The following is a 22247-nucleotide window of genomic DNA, read 5'->3' on the forward strand; positions in this document are numbered from 1 at the left end:
AATTTAGAGAATAAAGAATTAATTAACTTTAGATCCTTATTTAATATCAACAAGGGTAGGTTCTGGAGCGGGTATAACAACCGAGGGAAAATAATAGATTTGATTAACCTAACGCGCGCAGTCAAAGACAGTGGGAATGTTACCCAGAGTTGTAGATCAGTAGCAATCTTTTGAAACAATGGCTCGAAATTAGCTTTATACCAGAAACTGGGATTCCTATGTAAAACCAGTCCTAGATATTTAATGGCATCGACCTGTTTAAAGGGGATACTAGGTGTTACTATCAATCTGTTATTAAAGCACAATAATTCACTCTTTTCTAAGTTTATCTTATACCCGGAAAACGAGCTGAAAAGATTCAAAATTTGTAACACTACTGAGATAGATCGCTGTACATTAGCTAGAAATAATAATACGTCATCCGTGTATAACAAGATCTTAAGAGAATGTATACCAAGCTGACATCCTATTAACACCTCCCTGAATCGGATAGCTAGGGGTTCCAGCGCGATATTAAAAAGTAAAGGGGACAACGGACACCCCTGCCTAGTGCCCCTTTGTAAGATTATTTTGGATGAAAGGATCCCATTAATAAGTAAAAAGGATATTGGATTATGATATAATCTATGGATGAAGTGTAAAAATTCTCCTTTAAAACCAAATTGTTCTAAAGATCTAAATAGATATTCCCAGATAATTGAATCAAATGCTTTGATAGCATCAAGGGAGAGAATAGCCGCATCTTGCCATACTGATTTCTTTCTATCCTGGTCTACATTCCACGCGTAATCCAAAAGATTAATTAGTTTACGTATATTTTTTGTGGGGTTTCTTGCTATCATGAATCCAGTTTGATCTGGATGAATAATATTGTGTAAACACTTGGAGACTCTTGCTGCAATAATTGCCATTAATATTTTATAATCTGTATTTAAGACAGAAATTGGCCTGTAAGAAGCCGGCTCCTCTGGATTCTTACCTTTCTTCAGAATGAGATATTCGCCGAGGAGAAATATTTTGAAATAGGGTTCATCGTACAAAAATAAAAATTAAAGAGTTTTTCTAAAAACCATGATACCTCATCACTCATGCATTTATAGAATTCTGCCGGGAATCCGTCAGGGCCAGCTGCTTTATTCATTTTTAGATTATCTATAGCCTTTCTGATTTCTTGTATTGAGATTGGAGCATTGATTACTAACAAGTCCTCATTAGATATTTTAGGGACCTTTACCATCTCCCAGAAGTTATTATGGTTAACATTGTCTATTGCAGCTTCGGAGTAAAGCTGTTGATAATAAGTATAGAAAATTTCTACTATCTCCTTAGTTTCTGTGGTTCTACCTTTATCTGTTTGAATTGCCAAAAAAAGATTTTTCTTTTTTCTACCTTTAGTAAGTTTGGCCAAATATTTGGCCGAACACCCATGTACACCTTTAAAGAGAAGATTTAATTTAGTTTCTTCCTCTACTGATTTTTGCTTTAAAAAAAGGTCCCTTTCTTTTCTCTTGTCTCTATATTTCCCCCAATTCCCCACTGTCGGATTCGCACAATATACTGTATAAGCATTCCTGACTTGATTTAAAATTTGGATTTCTCTTGCTCTACTCTTCTTCTTACCTATACTTACATATGCCTGGATTTCACCCCTTAATACAGCTTTAAAAGCTTCCCAACAAATATCGATCTTGTTAATATAATTTGAATTTTCAGCATAATAAAGCTGCCATGAGGCTTTCATATAATTGACAAATTTAGAATTATTATACAGATAACGAGGAAAAATAAATCTGAGTATTTTACTCTTTTCTTTATTACCTGCTATGAGAAATAAAGAAATAATAGCATGATCTGATATACTAATTTCCCCTATTTCAGCTTCTAATTCCTGAAGTGATAATGTTTCTGAAATTAAAAAAAGATCTATTCTTGAAAATGTTCCATGTGCTTTAGATTCACATGAATATAGCAACTTGTCAGGATTTTTTAACCGCCAAACATCTACTAGTTTTAATCTCACGCACAATTGTTTTAAAAATTTTGCGTTTCTATTATGTACTGCAATATTTTTTTTGGAAAATCTATCCAGAATAGGACAAAGAGTTGCATTAAAATCTCCTCCTAGAATTAAGTTCTCAGAGGCATAAGGAAATAATTTCAACTTTAAGTTCTCCCAGAATTCTCTAGAGAACTTATTTGGGGCATATATATTACAAATCACCAATTTGACATTTTTTAGTTGGATCTGAAGCAGAATATACCTAGCCGCGTCATCTATTTCTACTTTAATTATCTTGTAATCAAGATCCTTATGTAACAGGATAGCTAACCCACATTTTCTGGCACAACTATCTGTAGAGATGACTGCCCCTACCCACTTTACCTTCAATTTCACTGCTTGTTGCTGGTTAAGATGGGTCTCCTGTAACATGACTAAATCCGGATTGTGACTAGCTAATTTTTTAATAACTAGTTTACGCTTAATGGGGGAAGTTATTCCCCCAATATTCCAAGATAGTACTTTAATTCCCTCACCCATCCATCATCAGTCTTTCAAGAATCCCCCTGATTGAAACGTGCATAGAAGCACTGCCCGGAGCGACCAGAATTAAAGTACCTTGCTAATAATACACGTATAATTGGGGGGCAAGGGGAGAAGGAGAGAGAGGAGGAGGAGAGGGAGAGAGAAGAGGGGGAGAAAAAAAAAAAAGGGGATTTTAAAAAAAAAAATTAACAAGAAACACCACACCAAATATATCTCTACAACATAGGACAACACACAACATATACATAAAGCAATTACGCTAGCTTTGTCTAGGAACAGGATAAAATTTTGCATATATCTTATAACTCTTCCATACATATTTTCACCCATCTCCTATTTACATAGCAGGGTAAATCAACCCCCTAGTTACAGAGTTTCTATATATTTTTTAACCTCTGAGACCTCCTCGAATGAGCGTCTAATACCCCGGTCTTCCACTATTATTCGAGCTGGATAAATCATCCGCACTTTTATTCCCTTATTTATAAGTTGTGTACAATGCGGAGCCATAGCTCTTCTCCTCGAGGAAGTCTCAGAGGAAAAGTCCTGAAACATTAAAATTCTACTATTTCCAAATAGAAGCGGTTCTGATCTTTTGAAAAGTCTCATAATTTCAATCTTGTCTTGGTATTTTAAGAGTTTAAATATACATACTCTATTTTTTAGAGCTCCATCTAAGGAGTCTTTCTTGGGGCCCAGTCTATGAGCTCGTTCAATTGTAAGTGGTACTGCTTGAGGGGGCATCCCTAGAGCCAAGGGGAGTGTAGTGGAAGTAAATTTTAACAGGTCTTCAAACTCTAGTGATTCCGGTAGGCCAACTAGTCTAATATTGTTACGCCGGGGGCGATCTTCTAGATCCTCCAGGCGAAGCTGCATATTTCTGATTTTAGTATCTTGTTTATGTATAATCTCTGCCGATGTGTGGGTCTGATCTTCCAAGTCAGAGATTCTAGACTCGGCCTCTGTTAATCTAGTTGAAAAAAGTCTCACTTCAGCTGATAGAGTAACTATTTCAGTAGAAATAGACCCTAATTCTTTTTTAATTGCTTCAAATTGGGGAGAAAATACTTCCAGAAGTTTGGCTGTAAGGTCTTGCATATCAAATACACTCTTACTAGGTTCCATAGTGCAATCTAAACTGGTATCAACTGTTCTATTACTTTTTTTATCTTTTACTTTCGCAGGCATTATGGGTGAAATAGATTTCACCTGGGTGATATATCTTTCCATTCAAAGTGGTGAAAACAAACTATACAAAATCTAAGTACCGCCTAGCAAACCGGTACGTGGTTATATAGATCCCAATGAATCTAGTTATACAAATGTGAAGACCCCCCCCCTTCCCTCCCCTTTCTACCTTCCTAATAGCTACCCATATATATCTACAACAAATACACACAAAGACACACCAAAGAAAAAAAGATAAAAACAAAATAATGTGAATAAAAAAAAAAAGAGCCTGCTGTATATCATGCACCTGATACCAGTCTCAACAGTGTTCTACTGTCCCTAGTATTCAGAATTAAAGATAAAATGCTGACACATAATTACCTTATACCAATTAGTTTATACACTAGTACAAATAAAACAATTTACACTATAGATGATTTGTCCGAATGGGGCTAGTGGTTTGGGATTTATCACAGTAATATCTAACAATAGGTCAATTACTAATTGTTCAAAGTTAATCCTAAACCAAATAAGTAAAACCCCCTTCAATTAAACAAAAAGATAGATTCCCTTGTAATTGAATCCTAAGGAGAAGAGAAAAGTCAGTATAATGCTGTACGGGACTCCTACTGCTGTTTCTAATATGTAGGTTAAGGAAATAATTTAAATTAGGTGGTATAGACCATGAGAATAACACACATTGAATTATAAAGAATAGCTACTGAGCACAAAACAAAAAAAAAACAAAAAAATCAACATATTTCAGTGCTATACAATAAAGCATGATCAAACAACAATCAAATACTCATTTCCTTTTTTCTCCTTTTTTCTCCCTTTTCTGCTCCCTATAAGTGTTTTCTTTTCAGAGCATACCTTCCCCCTGCCGGTTATATCAAACACAGGGCCAGGCGCCCACAATCCTCTTTAGAAAGTTACTGAGTTCAAATATTCTGTCCATATATTACAGTTATAGAAAAAAACATAAGTCCAATAGCCCCCTTTTATTATTCCTTACTTGCCCTTCCTCCAGCGTGAATACTCCGGTTACATTGATACCTCAGTTCCCTGATATACCATCCATACCAGCTGTCTGAGCACTTAACCTCCGTATTACACTGCTGCACGATACTGACGCTCCTTCGTTTGTCTGGGAATCTTCTCAGTGTTCACACTGACTTCCCGTAGATGTATCTCCTTACACACCTCCAATTCCTATTGGTCACACAGTAGGGCTCGACACCTCTGAGCTTTGTAATTGGCCCAACGCTCTCTGACTGCTCCTGACCGACTTGCCGCTCACAAGGAAGGAGGAAACCACCACCTCTGGATCCAAGACCGGTAATATGCTGGACACAGTGCCCTAGGAGGCCACGGAAATGACCCCGCAGCGGGCACACCAGGTCTTCAGGCGAAACTCCTGAGCACTCGCTTTCCCTCTGTCTCCACACTCCGACCCCACCAGGGGGGTCCGAATCGGGGATTACACTCCAGATAGGCAAGGGGTAGGTTTTAGTGCCTTGAGAGATTAAAAGTTTGACACTTATTCGTTAGTATAGGCAAAATGGGTTGCTGCTTTCTTTTTATTGAAATTGCTCCTAGCGCAATTGTGTCTCAGACCAGGGAGCCTTAGTATGGTTTTTTCTGGTTATCCTGCCGGGGCTTAGATGCTGTAGCCCAGCTCCCTAGGGTGCAACACACACCAACAACGGGAGCAACTGCACGGGGAGATGTCAAAAAAATAGAGACTCTGAGCACTGTTCTCCTCGCTGCACGCCACCCTCAGCGTGTGCTCTGCTCAGAATTACTCCTCCCACCGGAAACCCGGAGGATCCTCTTCATACGATCACCGCCGTACACTGAAGCTTGAATGCAAGGTACCCGGTTAAAAATGAATGGGGTACCTTGCATTCCTATTGGCTGACATTTTCAAATCAGCCAATAGGATGAGAGCTACTGAAATCCTATTGGCTGATTTGAATTAATTTTATTGTTTTAAAATAGTAATGTTAGGTTACTTTATAGATTAAACTTAGTTTTTTTTATTTCACAGTTAAGTTTTTATTTATTTAAAGATAGTTATATTGTAAATTTAATTTAAAATTAGGGGGGTATTAAGGTTTAGGGGTTAATAGTTTAATTTAGTGTGTTGCAATGTGGGGGGCCGGCAGTTTAAAGTATAATAGGGTTAGTTTAGTAGTTGTGATGTGGGGGCCGACAGTTTAGGGGTTAATAGGTTTAGTATAATAGTTGCTATGTGGGGGCCGGCGGTTAAGGGGTTAATAGATTTATTATAGTAGTAGCGATGTGTGGGGCCGGCGGTTTATAAGTTAATAGCTTTATTTAGTATTGGCTATGTGGGTGGGCAGCGGATTAGGGGTTAATAAGTTTAATATAGTATTTTCAATGCGGGAGGGTGGAGTTTTAAGGGTTATCAGGTAGTTTATGGTTGTCAGTGTACTTTGTAACATTTTAGTTATGAGTTTTTTTAAACATTTTATTTTCGCAAAATCCATAACTACTGGTCTCAGATCGCGGTATGGATCACGGCGGTATAGGCTATAACGCTAGCATTTTAGCCGGACCACACAACCTGTAATACGGCGCTATGGAAATTCCCTACTCAAACGTCATTTTTTGAGTGCGGAATGTATCGTTGCGTTACAGGTTAAAACGCTTGCAGTATAGCTATACCGCTGCAACTTGTAATACGGGAGATCTGCCATTCCACGCGCAATGGCCAATTTTTCTGCGGTATAGCCATACCGCACCGTACCGCAAAACTTATAATCTAGGTGTTCGTGTGCCAAACGTGCCAACCTCTGAACTTAAACAATATTAGATGAAACATACACTAAAGTATAAAAACTGCCTGGATTGTGTTTGTGTATTGGATGAATCCAGTACCCACTCATATTGAGACATCTATATATTGATGTTTATTGAGGTCACAGCATTATTATTGCTAATATTTAATCTCTAGGTTACAGTGATTTGTGCAGAAATAAACAAACAGCCTTTCACTGAAGCTCCCTTGCCGTGTATCCTTGTATGCACATTGTTACCATATACAGGAAGCGTGTAGAGGTGTCCCTAGCAATGGTGACTGTAAACACTGCAGCCAGCAATACTTGAGACAACTCCCTTGGTTTTGAATATGGCGTATTGAATTGAATATAACTGGAAAAGACACTTGTGTACATTTTTACATTCAAGCCAAGTCAGAAAATCTGCTACCAACTCAAATTCCACTGTAGTTTAAATTTACACTAAAGACTAAAGGACCAGGGTCATACATCTCTGTATATGTATATGTTTGTACAGGGAGTGCAGAATTATTAGGCAAGTTGTATTTTTGAGGATTAATTTTATTATTGAACAACAACCATGTTCTCAATGAACCCAAAAAACTCATTAATATCAAAGCTGAATAGTTTTGGAAGTAGTTTTTAGTTTGTTTTTAGTTATAGCTATTTTAGGGGGATATCTGTGTGTGCAGGTGACTATTACTGTGCATAATTATTAGGCAACTTAACAAAAAAACAAATATATACCCATTTCAATTATTTATTTTTACCAGTGAAACCAATATAACATCTCAACATTCACAAATATACATTTCTGACATTCAAAAACAAAACAAAAACAAATCAGTGACCAATATAGCCACCTTTTTTGCAAGGACACTCAAAAACCTGCCATCCATGGATTCTGTCAGTGTTTTGATCTGTTCACCATCAACATTGCGTGCAGCAGCAACCACTGCCTCCCAGACACTGTTCAGAGAGGTGTACTGTTTTCCCTCCTTGTAAATCTCACATTTGATGATGGACCACAGGTTCTCAATGGGGTTCAGATCAGGTGAACAAGGAGGCCATGTCATTAGATTTTCTTCTTTTATACCCTTTCTTGCCAGCCACGCTGTGGAGTACTTGGACGCGTGTGATGGAGCATTGTCCTGCATGAAAATCATGTTTTTCTTGAAGGATGCAGACTTCTTCCTGTACCACTGCTTGAAGAAGGTGTCTTCCAGAAACTGGCAGTAGGACTGGGAGTTGAGCTTGACTCCATCCTTAACCCGAAAAGGCCCCACAAGCTCATCTTTGATGATACCAGCCCAAACCAGTACTCCACCTCCACCTTGCTGGCATCTGAGTCGGACTGGAGCTCTCTGCCCTTTACCAATCCAGCCACGGGCCCATCCATCTGGCCCATCAAGACTCACTCTCATTTCATCAGTCCATAAAACCTTAGAAAAATCAGTCTTGAGATATTTCTTGGCCCAGTCTTGACGTTTCAGCTTGTTTGTCTTGTTCAGTGGTGGTCGTCTTTCATCCTTTCTTACCTTGGCCATGTCTCTGAGTATTGCACACCTTGTGCTTTTGGGCACTCCAGTGATGTTGCAGCTCTGAAATATGGCCAAACTGGTGGCAAGTGGCATCTTGGCAGCTGCACGCTTGACTTTTCTCAGTTCATGGGCAGTTATTTTGCGCCTTGGTTTTTCCACACGCTTCTTGCGACCCTGTTGACTATTTTGAATGAAACGCTTGATTGTTCGATGATCACGCTTCAGAAGCTTTGCAATTTTAAGAGTGCTGCATCCCTCTGCAAGATATCTCACTATTTTTGACTTTTCTGAGCCTGTCAAGTGCTTCTTTTGACCCATTTTGCCAAAGGAAAGGAAGTTGCCTAATAATTATGCACACCTGATATAGGGTGTTGATGTCATTAGACCACACCCCTTCTCATTACAGAGATGCACATCACCTAATATGCTTAATTGGTAGTAGGCTTTCGAGCCTATACAGCTTGGAGTAAGACAACATGCATAAAGAGGATGATGTGGTCAAAATACTAATTTGCCTAATAATTCTGCACTCCCTGTATGTATATATGTATTTATATGTGTGTATAGATGTATTTATGTGTGTGTATAGATGTATTTATATGTGTGTATAGATGTATTTATATGTGTGTATAGATGTATTTATATGTGTTTATAGATGTATTTATATGTGTATACAGATGTATTTATATGTGTGTATAGATGTATTTATATGTGTGTATAGATGTATTTATATGTGTGTGTAGATGTATTTATATGTGTGTATAGATGTATTTATATGTGTGTATAGATGTATTTATATGTGTATACATGTATTTATATGTGTGTATAGATGTATTTATATGTGTGTATCGATGTATTTATATGTGTGTATAGATGTATTTATATGTGTGTATAGATGTATTTATATGTGTATACACGTATTTACAGATATATACACATATAAACACATAAATACATATTTACACACATATAGACAAATATATAAGTGCACAAAGAACTAGTGGGCTACTGGAAAGTGTGTACTTATTTAGCACGCAACAACACTCAAATGAAATGAATACAATATCACCAGTGGAAGGAGGATTCATAATTAACTTCTGGAGTGAAGAGGTTAAAACTTAAATTTTATTAATTATACAAATTAAAAAAGATTTAAATCTTTATATATAAGTGCATTGAAGCCCTGTATATTTCACATTCCAATGTTTGACACATAGCAGAATATGTTATTTGCATTTGTAAATAGATATTCCTATACAGTATATCTTTATATATCTATACCTATATATAATTATATATACAGGTATATATATATATATATATATATATATATATATATATGTAAATTTATTTGTGCAAGAAACATCATATATATCTCTCTTCTGTATGCAAATTAATTATGACCCAGGGGAAGTCTCCCTATGGGTGTTAGGGGCAACCAGATATGGGGGAAGTCTCCCTATGGGTGTTAGGGGCAACCAGATATGGACTCCTTGGCCAGTGCTTGCTTAGAGGAATGTGGCTGCACCTCACCGATGAGGCCCAATAGACCGAAACGATCGTCTGGGGTTGTCATGTTCCTTGTTCAAAGCAGAATTGCCTGGTATTTCGGGGCTGGACTGACCTTAAGTGGCGGGATCAGACTGATATGCTTCAGGATAGTTTTCCAATGTGAAAGGCACACTGGTCTAAAAGAGGCTGCTCCAGGTGGTAAATCGCCAGAGAACTAGCTGATGAGCTGTTGTTCGTTCCTGTTAGAGCGCTTCTCTCTTCTGTATGCATATATATATATATAAATAAGTATTTATGAATAAATAGAGCATACATTTTCTGTGTGAAATATTCCCCCCCACTTTTTTGCTCCATTGACTTCTATGGGGGAATACATTATCACGTTTGCGCTATATTCTATGTTTGGCTTTTTACGTGCATCAGGGAAACGCACGAGCGAAAATAGTTTACTTTCTACTTGTAATACGAATGGTACCAGATGCACGCGAAAATCTAACTTCTAGCAGAGTAAGCACTCGAGCTAGATACTGTATAGAAAGATGTATTCATTCCAAAGATTGTATAATATGCAGATGCATTTTTTTAACTTGTATTAGATATGGGAAAAAAAGTATAGAGTTGTGTCTATAAAGTAATGGGCGTCACCATGTTGTAACCTAGGTTTCTCTCCTTGCTGTGGCCAATTAGGGACAGGTGTACATGTGTAACTAGAGTGGGCAGCCATTGACTGTGTGGAATATAGCAGTGTTAGGGCTGGAAAGAGGACTTTACAGGAAAAAGAAACAAAATAAATAATAAATTAAAGTATATGGCAAATATCTTTACTACATATACATTTTTATATTCCAACGTAACAGTTTTTAATGTCCCTTTAAAGGGACATGAAACACAATTTTTGTTTTCATGATTCAGACAGAACATACAATTTTAATACATTTTCTTAATTTACTTGTATTACCAAATTCTCTTTGTTCTCTTGGTATCTTTTTGTGAAAAACAGGGACATAAGCTTAGGAGTGGGCACGTGTCTGGAGCGCTATAAGGCAGCAGTTTTGCAAGAATTGTATCCATTTGCAAGAGCACTCGATGACAGCACTATTTCTTGTCACTAGTGCTGCACACACCTACCTAGGTATCTCTTCAACAAAGAATACCATAAGAATGAAGAAAATGTGATAATATTAGTACATTGGAATCTTTTAAAAAATAATTTATGCTCTGTCTGAATAACAGAAGAAAATGTTAGGCGTTCATATCCCTTTAAACTCGTGCACCCTGAGATCTTTTATTTTCTATGCAGATGTTTTACATTGTTTATTATATTTAGTAAATTGTGTTGTATATTGTTGTATATACAGCTCTGGAATAAATAGTGCTAGTCCGTCTGTTCTTGTGGACTGACTGGGAAGCTTGTTTTATTCTGTAGTTACATCTGTAAAAAGAGCATGGTATATACTGTTTAGCAGCCCTTCTTAAACTGTGGGTCGCGACCCATAACCCTAATGTGGGGGTCGCAAAAAATTCTGGGAGGCCCGTGCTGTCTACCCCACATCGTTAATTTCCTATTGGTTCCTCCTCACATGACGATCATCTTGCACCCCATAGCTGCAGTGCACACAAGAGTCTGCACTGCAGTCACGTGGCTCCTGTCACAAGGTATTGGTGCAGGTGACTGCACGTGATCATCTCTGCTTGAGTGCGAGCAGCGGCGTAAAACTGTCTCAGTTGAGTGACTCAGAGGTGTGTAAAGAAAATAATCTTATCCATTCTGTCTGTCTCAGTGTGCGGTGACATGAGATCAAATCTATTTTTGTGGGGGTGGCAGCCAGAGTAAAGACCGCGCGGGTAACAGTGCAAGCAGGGTGGAGGCCGATGCTCACTTATTTAAGATTAAACCTGGTCCCATGGTCACTGTGCACTCAGTACCGGCCGCCCCAGGCACTCAGTAGTTGAAGTGTGCACTGCATGGTTCTTGCTTTGGCATGTGAGATTGATATGTGCACGGATGTTTTGAGAACAAGCTTGCAGGTCTAATACATTTTCTGGCTTAAAAAATGACTTAATTGTGCAATATGTAAGACTAATAATTTAAACATAAATGCTTTGCTAAAGTATGTGCATGCTACACAGAACTTTAAGGATGTTATTCTACCAATTATTGAAATGATCTACTTATTTGCTAAAATTCCCCACAAGTTTTAAATATATAAATATATACACATCCTATAGCGTTACAAACAAATGTACAGTGAGCATGGAAGAGGTGGTATGGGCATTGAAGGGGGAGTATGAGCATGGAAGGGGGGAGTATGAGTATAAAGGGGGAGTATGAAGGGAGAGTATGGAAGGGGCAGGGGAGTGAGCATGGAAGGGGAGAGTATGGAAGCAGCAGGGGAGTGAGCATGAAGGGGCGAATATGATTTATTATCAGTAAATATTTGATTTGTATACCTATTTTATATACTCGGGTTCACGTAAAAAATGTTTGCGTTCATCGGGCTGCACTCGTATTATGAGTTGAAAATAAAGCTTTTTAATTCGTGCTAACCCGACAAGTCATCTCTTTAAAAACCGTACTCTACGGACTTATTAATAAAATAAAAAAGAGGAAAAAAGACATAAAAATAAGAAAATAAATAAATGTAATCATATAAAAATGACACGTCTATGTATTTTCACATCTAACAAAAGAAAAATCTACTTCCTGCTCAAAATTCCAAGAACTACTGTATTTATAACAAGTGAGGGAAGCAGAGAGGACGTGCTGATGTTATTAAACAAGAAAAGTGTAATGAAATGTGAATCTGTACTAATCAGTATATACCTGACATATCTTTTTTGGCACAAGCTATTTTGCTTGCTTTATTAAAATTGCAAAATGTAGTTATAATGACTATTATGTCTTCATATGTAATTGAACAACAACAAATATTTCTCTCATGGGCAAGAAAGGGTCCAAGATGGGGCAAATACACCCCCTACCCAGCTTGTGCAAATGTTTATGGGTGTATCTTAACCTCAGTGCCAATTAGAGGGACATGTGACCTGTTATTAGAGAGAGGGAATCTCCTATTCAGCAGAGTTAATTGATTATCTCATGCACAGTGTGAACATGGCTTTTTCTTACCAAATAAACACCAGATATAGGGAATTAAACACTGGGACTCTTAAACTGTTTTTCTATCTCAGCCAGAAATGAATCTACACAACAGTGATACCGCTTATGAATGGGTGCTTGGTATAAGCTACAGCAATAGTTTAACTTTAGTTAACTCCTGTAGCATAGAAGTGATCCATTAAACGTAAAGCGACATTCCGGTCAAAATATAAATGCACATAGATGAATTACATCTGTGAATAGAAACAGATTTGCACTATACTTGTATTGGCAAAAATGCTTCTAGTAAAAGTTATTCTTAGTGCACCAACATTTTGTATACTACAGCTGCTCAGAGCACCAGTGGGGCTTGTAACATGTCAGCAATTAACAAATTGAGTCATTACAAGAAAGTATAAGCACTTTAGGCTCTCTGAGCAAGTGCTGTGTTTAAAATGCTGGTGCACGGTGCATACTTAAATACACCATTGAAACACCTATAGCTTTTATTGGAAGCATATTTGCCAATACACTACTGTATACTACCAACATCCTTGTATTCAAAACTGAAATGCATCCATGTGGATTCTAATTTTGGCTAGAATGTTCCTTTGAGTAGTGATTGAATGTCCCTTTACAGCAACTTTTACTGAAGACATAAAAGTATTGAGTAACCAAGAGCAGAGTAACAGTAATTAAATATTTCCTTTGCCATGTGGCAGTAATTCCTATAGATACAATGTAAACAGCTATATAAATAGGCTGTTTTGTTTCTTTTTACAACACCACCTGCAGCATTAACAGAATACAATGCATTTACACCAAGGAAACGCCAACAACTTAAAAGCGCAGTTACTAAGCAGCCTTATAACTTCTCTGTTATGGTATCTAAAGTCAGGTCTAAAACAGTGGTCTAGATTCACCAACAACAACTATATGTTTTCCTGCCTCTCCTGTATTTCCTGTTATGTTATTGCATACACCTGATTCACTAAAGCTCATATACTTCTAGCAAATGAGCTCCATAGACAGCAGGATTTGGTTAGACTGGACAGGCTGGGTCAGATTTAAAGGGACATGGAACCCAATTTTTTTCTTATGATTCAGATAGAGAATACAATTTTAAACAACTTTCTAATTTACTTCTATTATCTAATTTATTTCATTCTCTTGGTATCTTTTGTTGAAGGAGCAGCAATGCACTAATGGTTTCTAACTGAACACATTGGTGAGCCAATCACATTCAATATATATATATATGCAGCCACCAATCAACAGCTAGAACCTAGGTTCTCTGCTGGTCCTGAGCTTGCCAAGATAAACCTTTCAGCAAAGAATAACAAGAGAAGGAAGCAAATTAAATAATATAAGTAAATTGAAAAGTTGTTTAAAATTGCATTCTCTAGCTGAATAATGAAATACATTTTTTGGGTGTTATGTCCCTTTAATAAAGCTTGACCAGACCTGCAAGGGCTTCTGGGAATGGTACACACTCCTTATATGCAATGTAGTTATCTCTATATTGCCGGAATAGAAGGCAATTAAATTGGGGGAAATTAAGCTTTATTGATTGGTGCTAATCTGTCTAGTATGTAACTTACTGAAATAGAGGAATTTTAGTTGCAGAATTATATAATAAAATCTGAAATATAAAGTTCAAAACAGAATAAAACTCCTCATCATTCAGTTCAACAACTCACTCAATTTAATATACACGGTATGCAAAAAATAAAGTGTAAAAAACTCAAGTAATATATGTTTTTCTATTACTGGTTTGAGTGATTTTTACACATTTCTTATTGCATTTGTATTACATTTACACATTAATAGAGTTGTTCATGGTTTATGTTATTTACTGCTTTACAAAAGAACTGCATAGAAATAAAGGTTTTAGCTGATTTACAAGGTGGAGCAAATCATGAACAGTTCAGGGATAAACTCCTTGAAAAGCCTGTTGAAGTTCATGTTTATAATCTCCTTTGCTGTGGCCAGTTAGGAACAGATGTAAATAAACCTGTGTTCTAATCTAACCAATCTTAATTAAAGGGGCATGGAAGGTAAAATGATTTGTTTATGGTTTCTATAGAATGTATTATTTACTTTACTGGTGGTAGGTTTAGGATTGTGAATGTGACTTGAGCACTGTAGGTATACCATTGGTTCATGCTCTCCTGTCATATGATGTACAAAATACGTACACACTCCTGAGCCTGCCTGGGTATGCTCACTATAGGTTTTGCATCTGTATGCTTACATACTTTTACCAGATTATAGATGATTTTGTAAAATCATTAGGACTTTACTAACACGTCTAACATTTTCTTTTAATAAAAAGTGAAATTCACATTTAAATCTTTCATTAAAGCGACACTAAAATCAAAATGAAATCTTAAAAATAACTTTCCAGTGTACTTTTACCACCAGCTCCTACTGAGCATGAACTCGCACTGTATACGTATATGAGACTGTGATTGGCTGATGGCTGTCACATGAAACAGGGCAGGGCAATGGAAATCAACTTTGAAATTTGTTAGAAAAAAATCCACTGCACATTTAAATTGAGTGTAAGTGCTATTGCATTGTCTTTTTATTAAAGGGCCACTGTAAGTAAATATTTTCTATGCCTGTTACTAACTAACTACCCCAAATACGCTTTTTATCAATAGCATTTCATTAACATATCTCTACCGTATATCAGAAATCTTGTCTGCAAATTTAATTGTTTTCCAAACCCACTCCGTGGGTATCCTTTGCTCTGTACCAATCCGTTTACAATACCTAGGTTTCAAAATGGCGCTTTAAACACAAAGTTATTGGTTTAAGTATTTTGAACACTCAGTGCTGAAAATAGTGGGCAGGATAACGTGACATCATCAGCGAATAAAAGATATAACTTTTAGAACGTTATGAAACTTCGTTTTGGAGAAAATATAGGTCAGTAGGTTTTAATTAATGTTTATTAACTTTAATATGCTAGTTGTTTAGCTTAAAAATTATAACAGAAAGTAATCCTTTAAGCACTTGATAATTGTGCAATTCTACTGGTCCTTTAAACCAGACTAGCATTTCTTGTCCTTAGCCAGATTACTTATCCCCTTGACTCATGTAAACAAATAACAAAGTGAGTCATTGGTCTTTCAAGGGAACTGTAGGGTCCATTGTGGGTTTATGGCAAATGAAGACAGTGAAATAGATTCACTAACAGTCCACTCCAGTCGCTCTACTCTCACCAGTCACTCTAGGTAATTTGTAATTCTGTGAGCCCATCTATTAAAAAGGTTCAGTATGTGAGCTTTAGTGTATCTATAGCATATCACAGGAACTGGTGAGACTCTAAGGCTTGTAGAGGCTGCAATATGACTACTAGTGAATCTAACCCAACAGAAGCTACTCACTGCATTACTGGGATTGTGCAGAGACTCGCAGTAAAATCACATAACACCCTTATAATACGTGCTGCTAAGTACAGAATTACATTTCTCTTTGCAGGTTGAGTTGTGTCCAAACTGGTGAAGTGTTAACCCTGAATGAGATTGAGTCCAAGCTGAGGAGCATGGTACGTATCACCAGTAATGAGGTAAACTTGTTAACAGATGAGGGTTTTATTTATAAAGGACAGACTTATGCTACATAAAACACTGTGGTGTATACAAGCAGCTGGGATGGTGTCAGAGAGTTTTATCTCAGTTAAAGGCAGATTAAACAGTAAAAAACCCTAGATAGAATGAGATATTCAATCAAAGATTAGACTGAGAATAATATGCAGATGTATTAAAAAAAATTGTTTCTTAAATATTGAAAAATAGCAATGAGTGCAGCCATATTGTAACCTAGGTTTCCATCTGTGCTGAGGCCAATTAGGAACAGTTATTAAGGGGTCATTAGAGTGTGCAGCCAATGGCTGTATAGAATATAGTAGTACAATATCTGGAGTCTGTGCTTCCACTTATGACAGGATTTTAAAGCCTGCGACTGTCAGAGTTAAATTACAGGAAAGGGGACAAAATTAATAAAGTATATTACAAATTGTTTTTACTACACATAATAAAACATTTTATATGACAAGGTGTTTAATGTCCCTTTAATTAAAGGCTTTGATGAACAGCCCACAAGTGAGTTTCAGGTGCTATTTATATTACATTGCATAGAACAAGGCTAACTAATAATAGGGAATCTCATCCTATGGCAATACGGAGGCTGCCTTAATATAACAGCGGTAAAATTCCCATGGCCGGAATGTGACTGCAAAGATTCTGTCCATGTCTGAATGTCACAGGGGATATTGGTCTTGGATGAGAAGGGGCTATCCCTAACCATACCCTTGATCCTTCATACTAACCCAACTCCAACCCTAATAATTAACCCTAACTTATCCTATTCCAAACTTAAATCCTAGTCTTATCCTAACTCAATAGAAATATTTGCACTTGAGCAAAAAAGGGTGTGAAGAATAAAAGCATATTTTTTTATTTTCATCCAGATAAAAACAGGTGCAGTAGCGTTAAGTCAAACACGTCATCAGTGATGTAACTTCTTCAATGACTCCTAAACTAAACAACCAACACATTAGCCTATAATTGGACATACAACACCCACAATGAACAATTCATCCATCTATGCACAATTTGCCAGAATGTTTTAGTAATTTGGCTACTTATGTTATACATATTAATTTCCACATAGACTATATATTACAAGGTTACAAAGTGTATCATAGCACATTATCAGTTACAGATAACTAATCTATGTTACATTCCTGAGTTTAGACAGAATAAAGTTATATACTGATTAATTGACCATGCTTGCATTGATATTAAAAAACTACTAATTTACCATCCAACTTTATTCATACTTGTAACTCTTTTATTCAAGTGTGGTTTCGAAATCATTTTTTTGATATTTATCTAAAGCATTTATTATAAGATCCTTTTTTTGTAGTGTATTTCTCAAAAATGTACAGACTACTCAACAAACAATTTTGTATCCCATTCAGAGTTAAAACCTGCTCAATCCCTAACTCAAATCCTAGTCTTATCCCCAAACTCAAATCCTAGTCTTATCCCCAACCCCAAACTCAAATCCTAGTCTTATCCCTAACCCCAAACTCAAATCCTAGTCTTATCCCCCAACCCCAAACTCAAATCCTAGTCTTATCGCCAACCCCAAACTCAAATCCTTGTCTTATCCCTAACCCCAAACTCAAATCCTTGTCTTATCCCTAACCCCAAACTCAAATTTTAGTCTTATCCCCAACCCCAAACTCAAATCCTAGTCTTATCCCCAACCCCAAACTCAAATCATAGTTTCTCTTGTTAAGTGTAGTCAGTCCACGGGTCATCCATTACTTATTGAATATATCTCTTCCTAACAGGAAGCTGCAAGAGGATCACCCAAGCAGAGCTGCTACATAGCTCCTCCCCTCACATGTCATATTCAGTCATTCTCTTGCAGCCTAACTAAAGATAGGTCGCTGTGAGAGGTCCGTGGTGTTTTTTAACTTAGTTTATTTCTACAATCAAAAGTTTGTTATTTTAAATGGCACCGGAGTGTGCTGTTTATTCTCAGGCAGCATTAGAAGAAGAATCTGCCTGCGTTTTCTATGATCTTAGCAGACGTAACTAAGATCCACTGGCTGTTCTCATCTGAGGAGTGAGGTAACTTCAGAGAAGGGGAATAGCATGCAGGGCCCCCCTGCAAATGAGGTATGTGCAGTAAATTATTTTTCTGAGGAATGGAATTGACTGAGAAAATACTGCCGATACCAATGTAACGTAAGTTCAGTCTTAAATGCAGTGATAGCGACTGGTATTAGGCTGATGAGTGTGTGTACACTGAATGTATTTTTCTAAGGAATGGAATTGACTCTGAAAATACTGTTAATACTGAAATAATGTATGAGCCTTAACTGCAGTAAAAGCGACTGGTAGCAGGCTTATTAATAACAATTCATAACTTTTCAAATGTATGTTTAAAACGTTTACTGGCATGTTAATCATTTTTTGTGAGGTACTTGGTGATAAAACTTATTGGGTCATGATTTTTACCACATGGCCATCTTTGTTTTCTGCATAGAAACAGTTATCTGAGCTTCCCCACTGTTGTAATATGAGTGGGAGGGGCCTATTTTAGCGCTTTTTTGCGCAGTAAAAATTCAGTCACAATCTGTCTACTTCATCCTCCATGATCCAGATCGTCTCTAGAGAGCTCAGGGGTCTTCAAAATTAATTTTGAGGGAGGTAATCAGTCACAGCAGACCTGTGACAGTGTGTTTTGACTGTGAGAAAAACGTTAATTATTAAATTGTTATCCGTTTTTGGGTATTAAGGGGTTAATCATCCATTTACTGGTGGGTGCAATCCTTTGCTAACTTAATACATTTACTGTGAAAAATTGGTTGCTATAACTATTTTGGTTCATTGTTATTTCAACTGTGACAGCTTTTTGTGCTTCTTAAAGGCACAGTAGCGTTTTTTATATTGCTTGTAAATTTATTTAGAAAAGTATTTCCAAGCTTGCTAGTCTCATTGCTAGTCTGTTTAAACATGTCTGACACAGATGAATCTCTTTGTTCACTATGTTTAAAGGCCAATGTGGAGCCCAATAGAAATTTGTGTACTAATTGCATTGATGCTACTTTAAATAAAAGTCAATCTTTACATGTAAAGAAATTATCACCAGACAACGAGGGGGAAGTAATGCCGACTAACTCTCCTCACGTGTCAGTACCTTCGCCTCCCGCTCAGGAGGTGCGTGATTTTGTGGCGCCAAGTACATCAGGGAGGCCCTTACAAATCACTTTGCAAGACATGGCTACTGTTATGACAGAAGTATTATCTAAATTGCCAGAATTAAGAGGCAAGCGCGATAGCTCTGGGTTAAGGACAGAGCGCGCGGATGAGGTGAGAGCCATGTCAGATACTGCGTCACAGTTTGCAGAACATGAAGACGGAGAGCTTCATTCTGTGGGTGACGGATCTGATCCAGGGAGACTGGATTCAGAGATTTCTAATTTTAAATTTAAGCTTGAGAACCTCCGGATATTGCTAGGGGAGGTATTAGCGGCTCTGAATGATTGTAACACGGTTGCAATTCCAGAAAAATTATGTAGGTTGGATAGATACTATGCGGTACCGGTGTGTACTGACGTGTTTCCTATACCTAAAAGGCTTACAGAGATTATTAGCAAGGAGTGGGATAGACCTGGTGTGCCTTTTTCCCCTCCTCCCATATTTAGGAAAATGTTTCCTATAGACGCCACCACACGAGACTTATGGCAGACGGTCCCTAAGGTGGAGGGATCAGTTTCTACTTTAGCTAAGCGTACCACTATCCCGGTGAAGGATAGTTGTGCCTTTTCAGATCCAATGGATAAGAAATTAGAGGGTTACCTTAAGAAAATGTTTGTTCAACAAGGTTTTATCTTACAGCCCCTTGCATGCATTGCGCCTGTCACTGCTGCGGCGGCATTCTGGTTTGAGTCTCTGGAAGAGGCCATTCGCACAGCTCCATTGGATGAAATTATGAACAAGCTTAAAGCACTTAAGCTAGCTAACGCATTTGTTTCTGATGCTGTCGTACATTTAACCAAACTTACGGCTAAGAACTCCGGATTCGCCATCCAAGCGCGCAGAGCGCTATGGCTTAAATCCTGGTCAGCTGACGTGACTTCTAAATCGCTTAATATTCCTTTCAAAGGGCAGACCTTATTCGGGCCCGGCTTGAAAGAAATTATAGCTGACATTACGGGAGGTAAGGGCCATGCTCTACCTCAGGACAGGGCCAAATCAAAGGCCAAACAGTCTAATTTTCGTGCCTTTCGTAACTTCAAGGCAGGAGCAGCATCAACTTCCTCCGCTCCAAAACAGGAAGGAGCTGTTGCTCGTTACAGGCAGGGCTGGAAAGTTAACCAGTCCTGGAACAAGGGCAAGCAGGCCAAGAAACCTGCTGCTGCCCCCAAGACAGCATGAAGAGAGGGCCCCCTATCCGGAAACGGATCTAGTGGGGGGCAGACTTTCTCTCTTCGCCCAGGCTTGGGCAAGAAATGTCCAGGATCCCTGGGCGTTGGAGATCATATCTCAGGGATATCTCCTGGACTTCAAAACTTCTCCTCCACGAGGGAGATTTCATCTTTCAAGGTTATCAGCAAACCAAATAAAGAAAGAGGCATTTCTATGCTGTGTACAAGACCTCTTACTAATGGGGGTGATCCACCCAGTTCCGCGGACGGAACACGGGCAAGGATTCTATTCAAATCTATTTGTGGTTCCCAAGAAAGAGGGAACCTTCAGACCAATCTTGGACTTAAAAATCCTAAACAAATTTCTAAGAGTTCCATCATTCAAAATGGAAACTATTCGAACCATCCTTCCCATGATCCAAGAGGGTCAGTACATGACCACAGTGGACTTAAAGGATGCCTACCTTCACATACCGATTCACAAGGATCATTATCGGTACCTAAGATTTGATTTCCTAGACAGGCATTACCAGTTTGTAGCTCTTCCCTTTGGATTAGCTACGGCTCCAAGAATCTTTACAAAAGTTCTGGGCTCACTTCTGGCGGTACTAAGACCGCAAGGCATAGCGGTGACTCCGTACCTAGACGACATTCTGATACAAGCGTCAAGTTTTCAAACTGCCAAGTCTCATACAGAGATAGTTCTGGCATTTCTGAGGTCGCATGGGTGGAAGGTGAACGTGGAAAAGAGTTCTCTATTACCACTTACAAGGGTTCCCTTTCTAGGGACTCTTATAGATTCTGTAGAGATGAAAATTTACCTGACAGAGGCCAGGTTATCAAAACTTCTAAATGCTTGCCGTGTGCCTTCATTCCATTCCACACCCGTCAGTAGCTCAGTGCATGGAAGTAATCGGCTTAATGGTAGCGGCAATGGACATAGTACCATTTGCGCGCCTGCATCTCAGACCGCTGCAATTGTGCATGCTAAGTCAGTGGAACGGGGATTACTCAGATTTGTCCCCCCTACTAAATCTGGATCAAGAGACCAGAGATTCTCTTCTATGGTGGCTTTCTTGGCCACATCTGTCCAAGGGGATAACCTTTCGCAGGCCAGATTGGACGATTGTAACAACAGACGCCAGCCTTCTAGGCTGGGGCGCAGTCTGGAACTCCCTGAAAGCTCAGGGATTATGGACTCAGGAGGAGAAACTCCTCCCAATAAATATTCTGGAATTAAGAGCAATATTCAATGCTCTCCTAGCTTGGCCTCAGTTAGCAACTCTGAGGTTCATCAGATTTCAGTCGGACAACATCACGACTGTGGCTTACATCAACCATCAAGGGGGAACCAGAAGTTCCCTAGCGATGTTGGAAGTCTCAAAGATAATTCGCTGGGCAGAGTCTCACTCTTGCCACCTGTCAGCGATTTACATCCCAGGCGTGGAGAACTGGGAGGCGGATTTTCTAAGTCGCCAGACTTTTCATCCGGGGGAGTGGGAACTTCATCCGGAGGTCTTTGCTCAACTGATTCATCGTTGGGGCAAACCAGATCTGGATCTCATGGCGTCTCGCCAGAACGCCAAGCTTCCTTGTTACGGATCCAGGTCCAGGGACCCGG

The 22247-nt window shown here is 38.3% G+C and overlaps 1 protein-coding gene across 1 annotated transcript in view; it reads left to right on the top strand.

Annotated features, from left to right (window-relative positions):
• EFCAB6 (EF-hand calcium binding domain 6) overlaps positions 1-22247 on the top strand; it is a 423875-nt gene that overhangs the window by 21661 nt on the left and 379967 nt on the right. The window contains exon 4 of the mRNA XM_053719700.1: positions 16159-16225. Within this exon, the coding sequence (XP_053575675.1) occupies positions 16159-16225 (67 nt within the window). The remainder of the gene's footprint in view (positions 1-16158; positions 16226-22247) is intronic.

The sequence above is a fragment of the Bombina bombina genome, chromosome 6 (genome assembly GCF_027579735.1).
Source record: "Bombina bombina isolate aBomBom1 chromosome 6, aBomBom1.pri, whole genome shotgun sequence".
NCBI classification, from domain to species: Eukaryota; Metazoa; Chordata; class Amphibia; order Anura; family Bombinatoridae; genus Bombina; species Bombina bombina.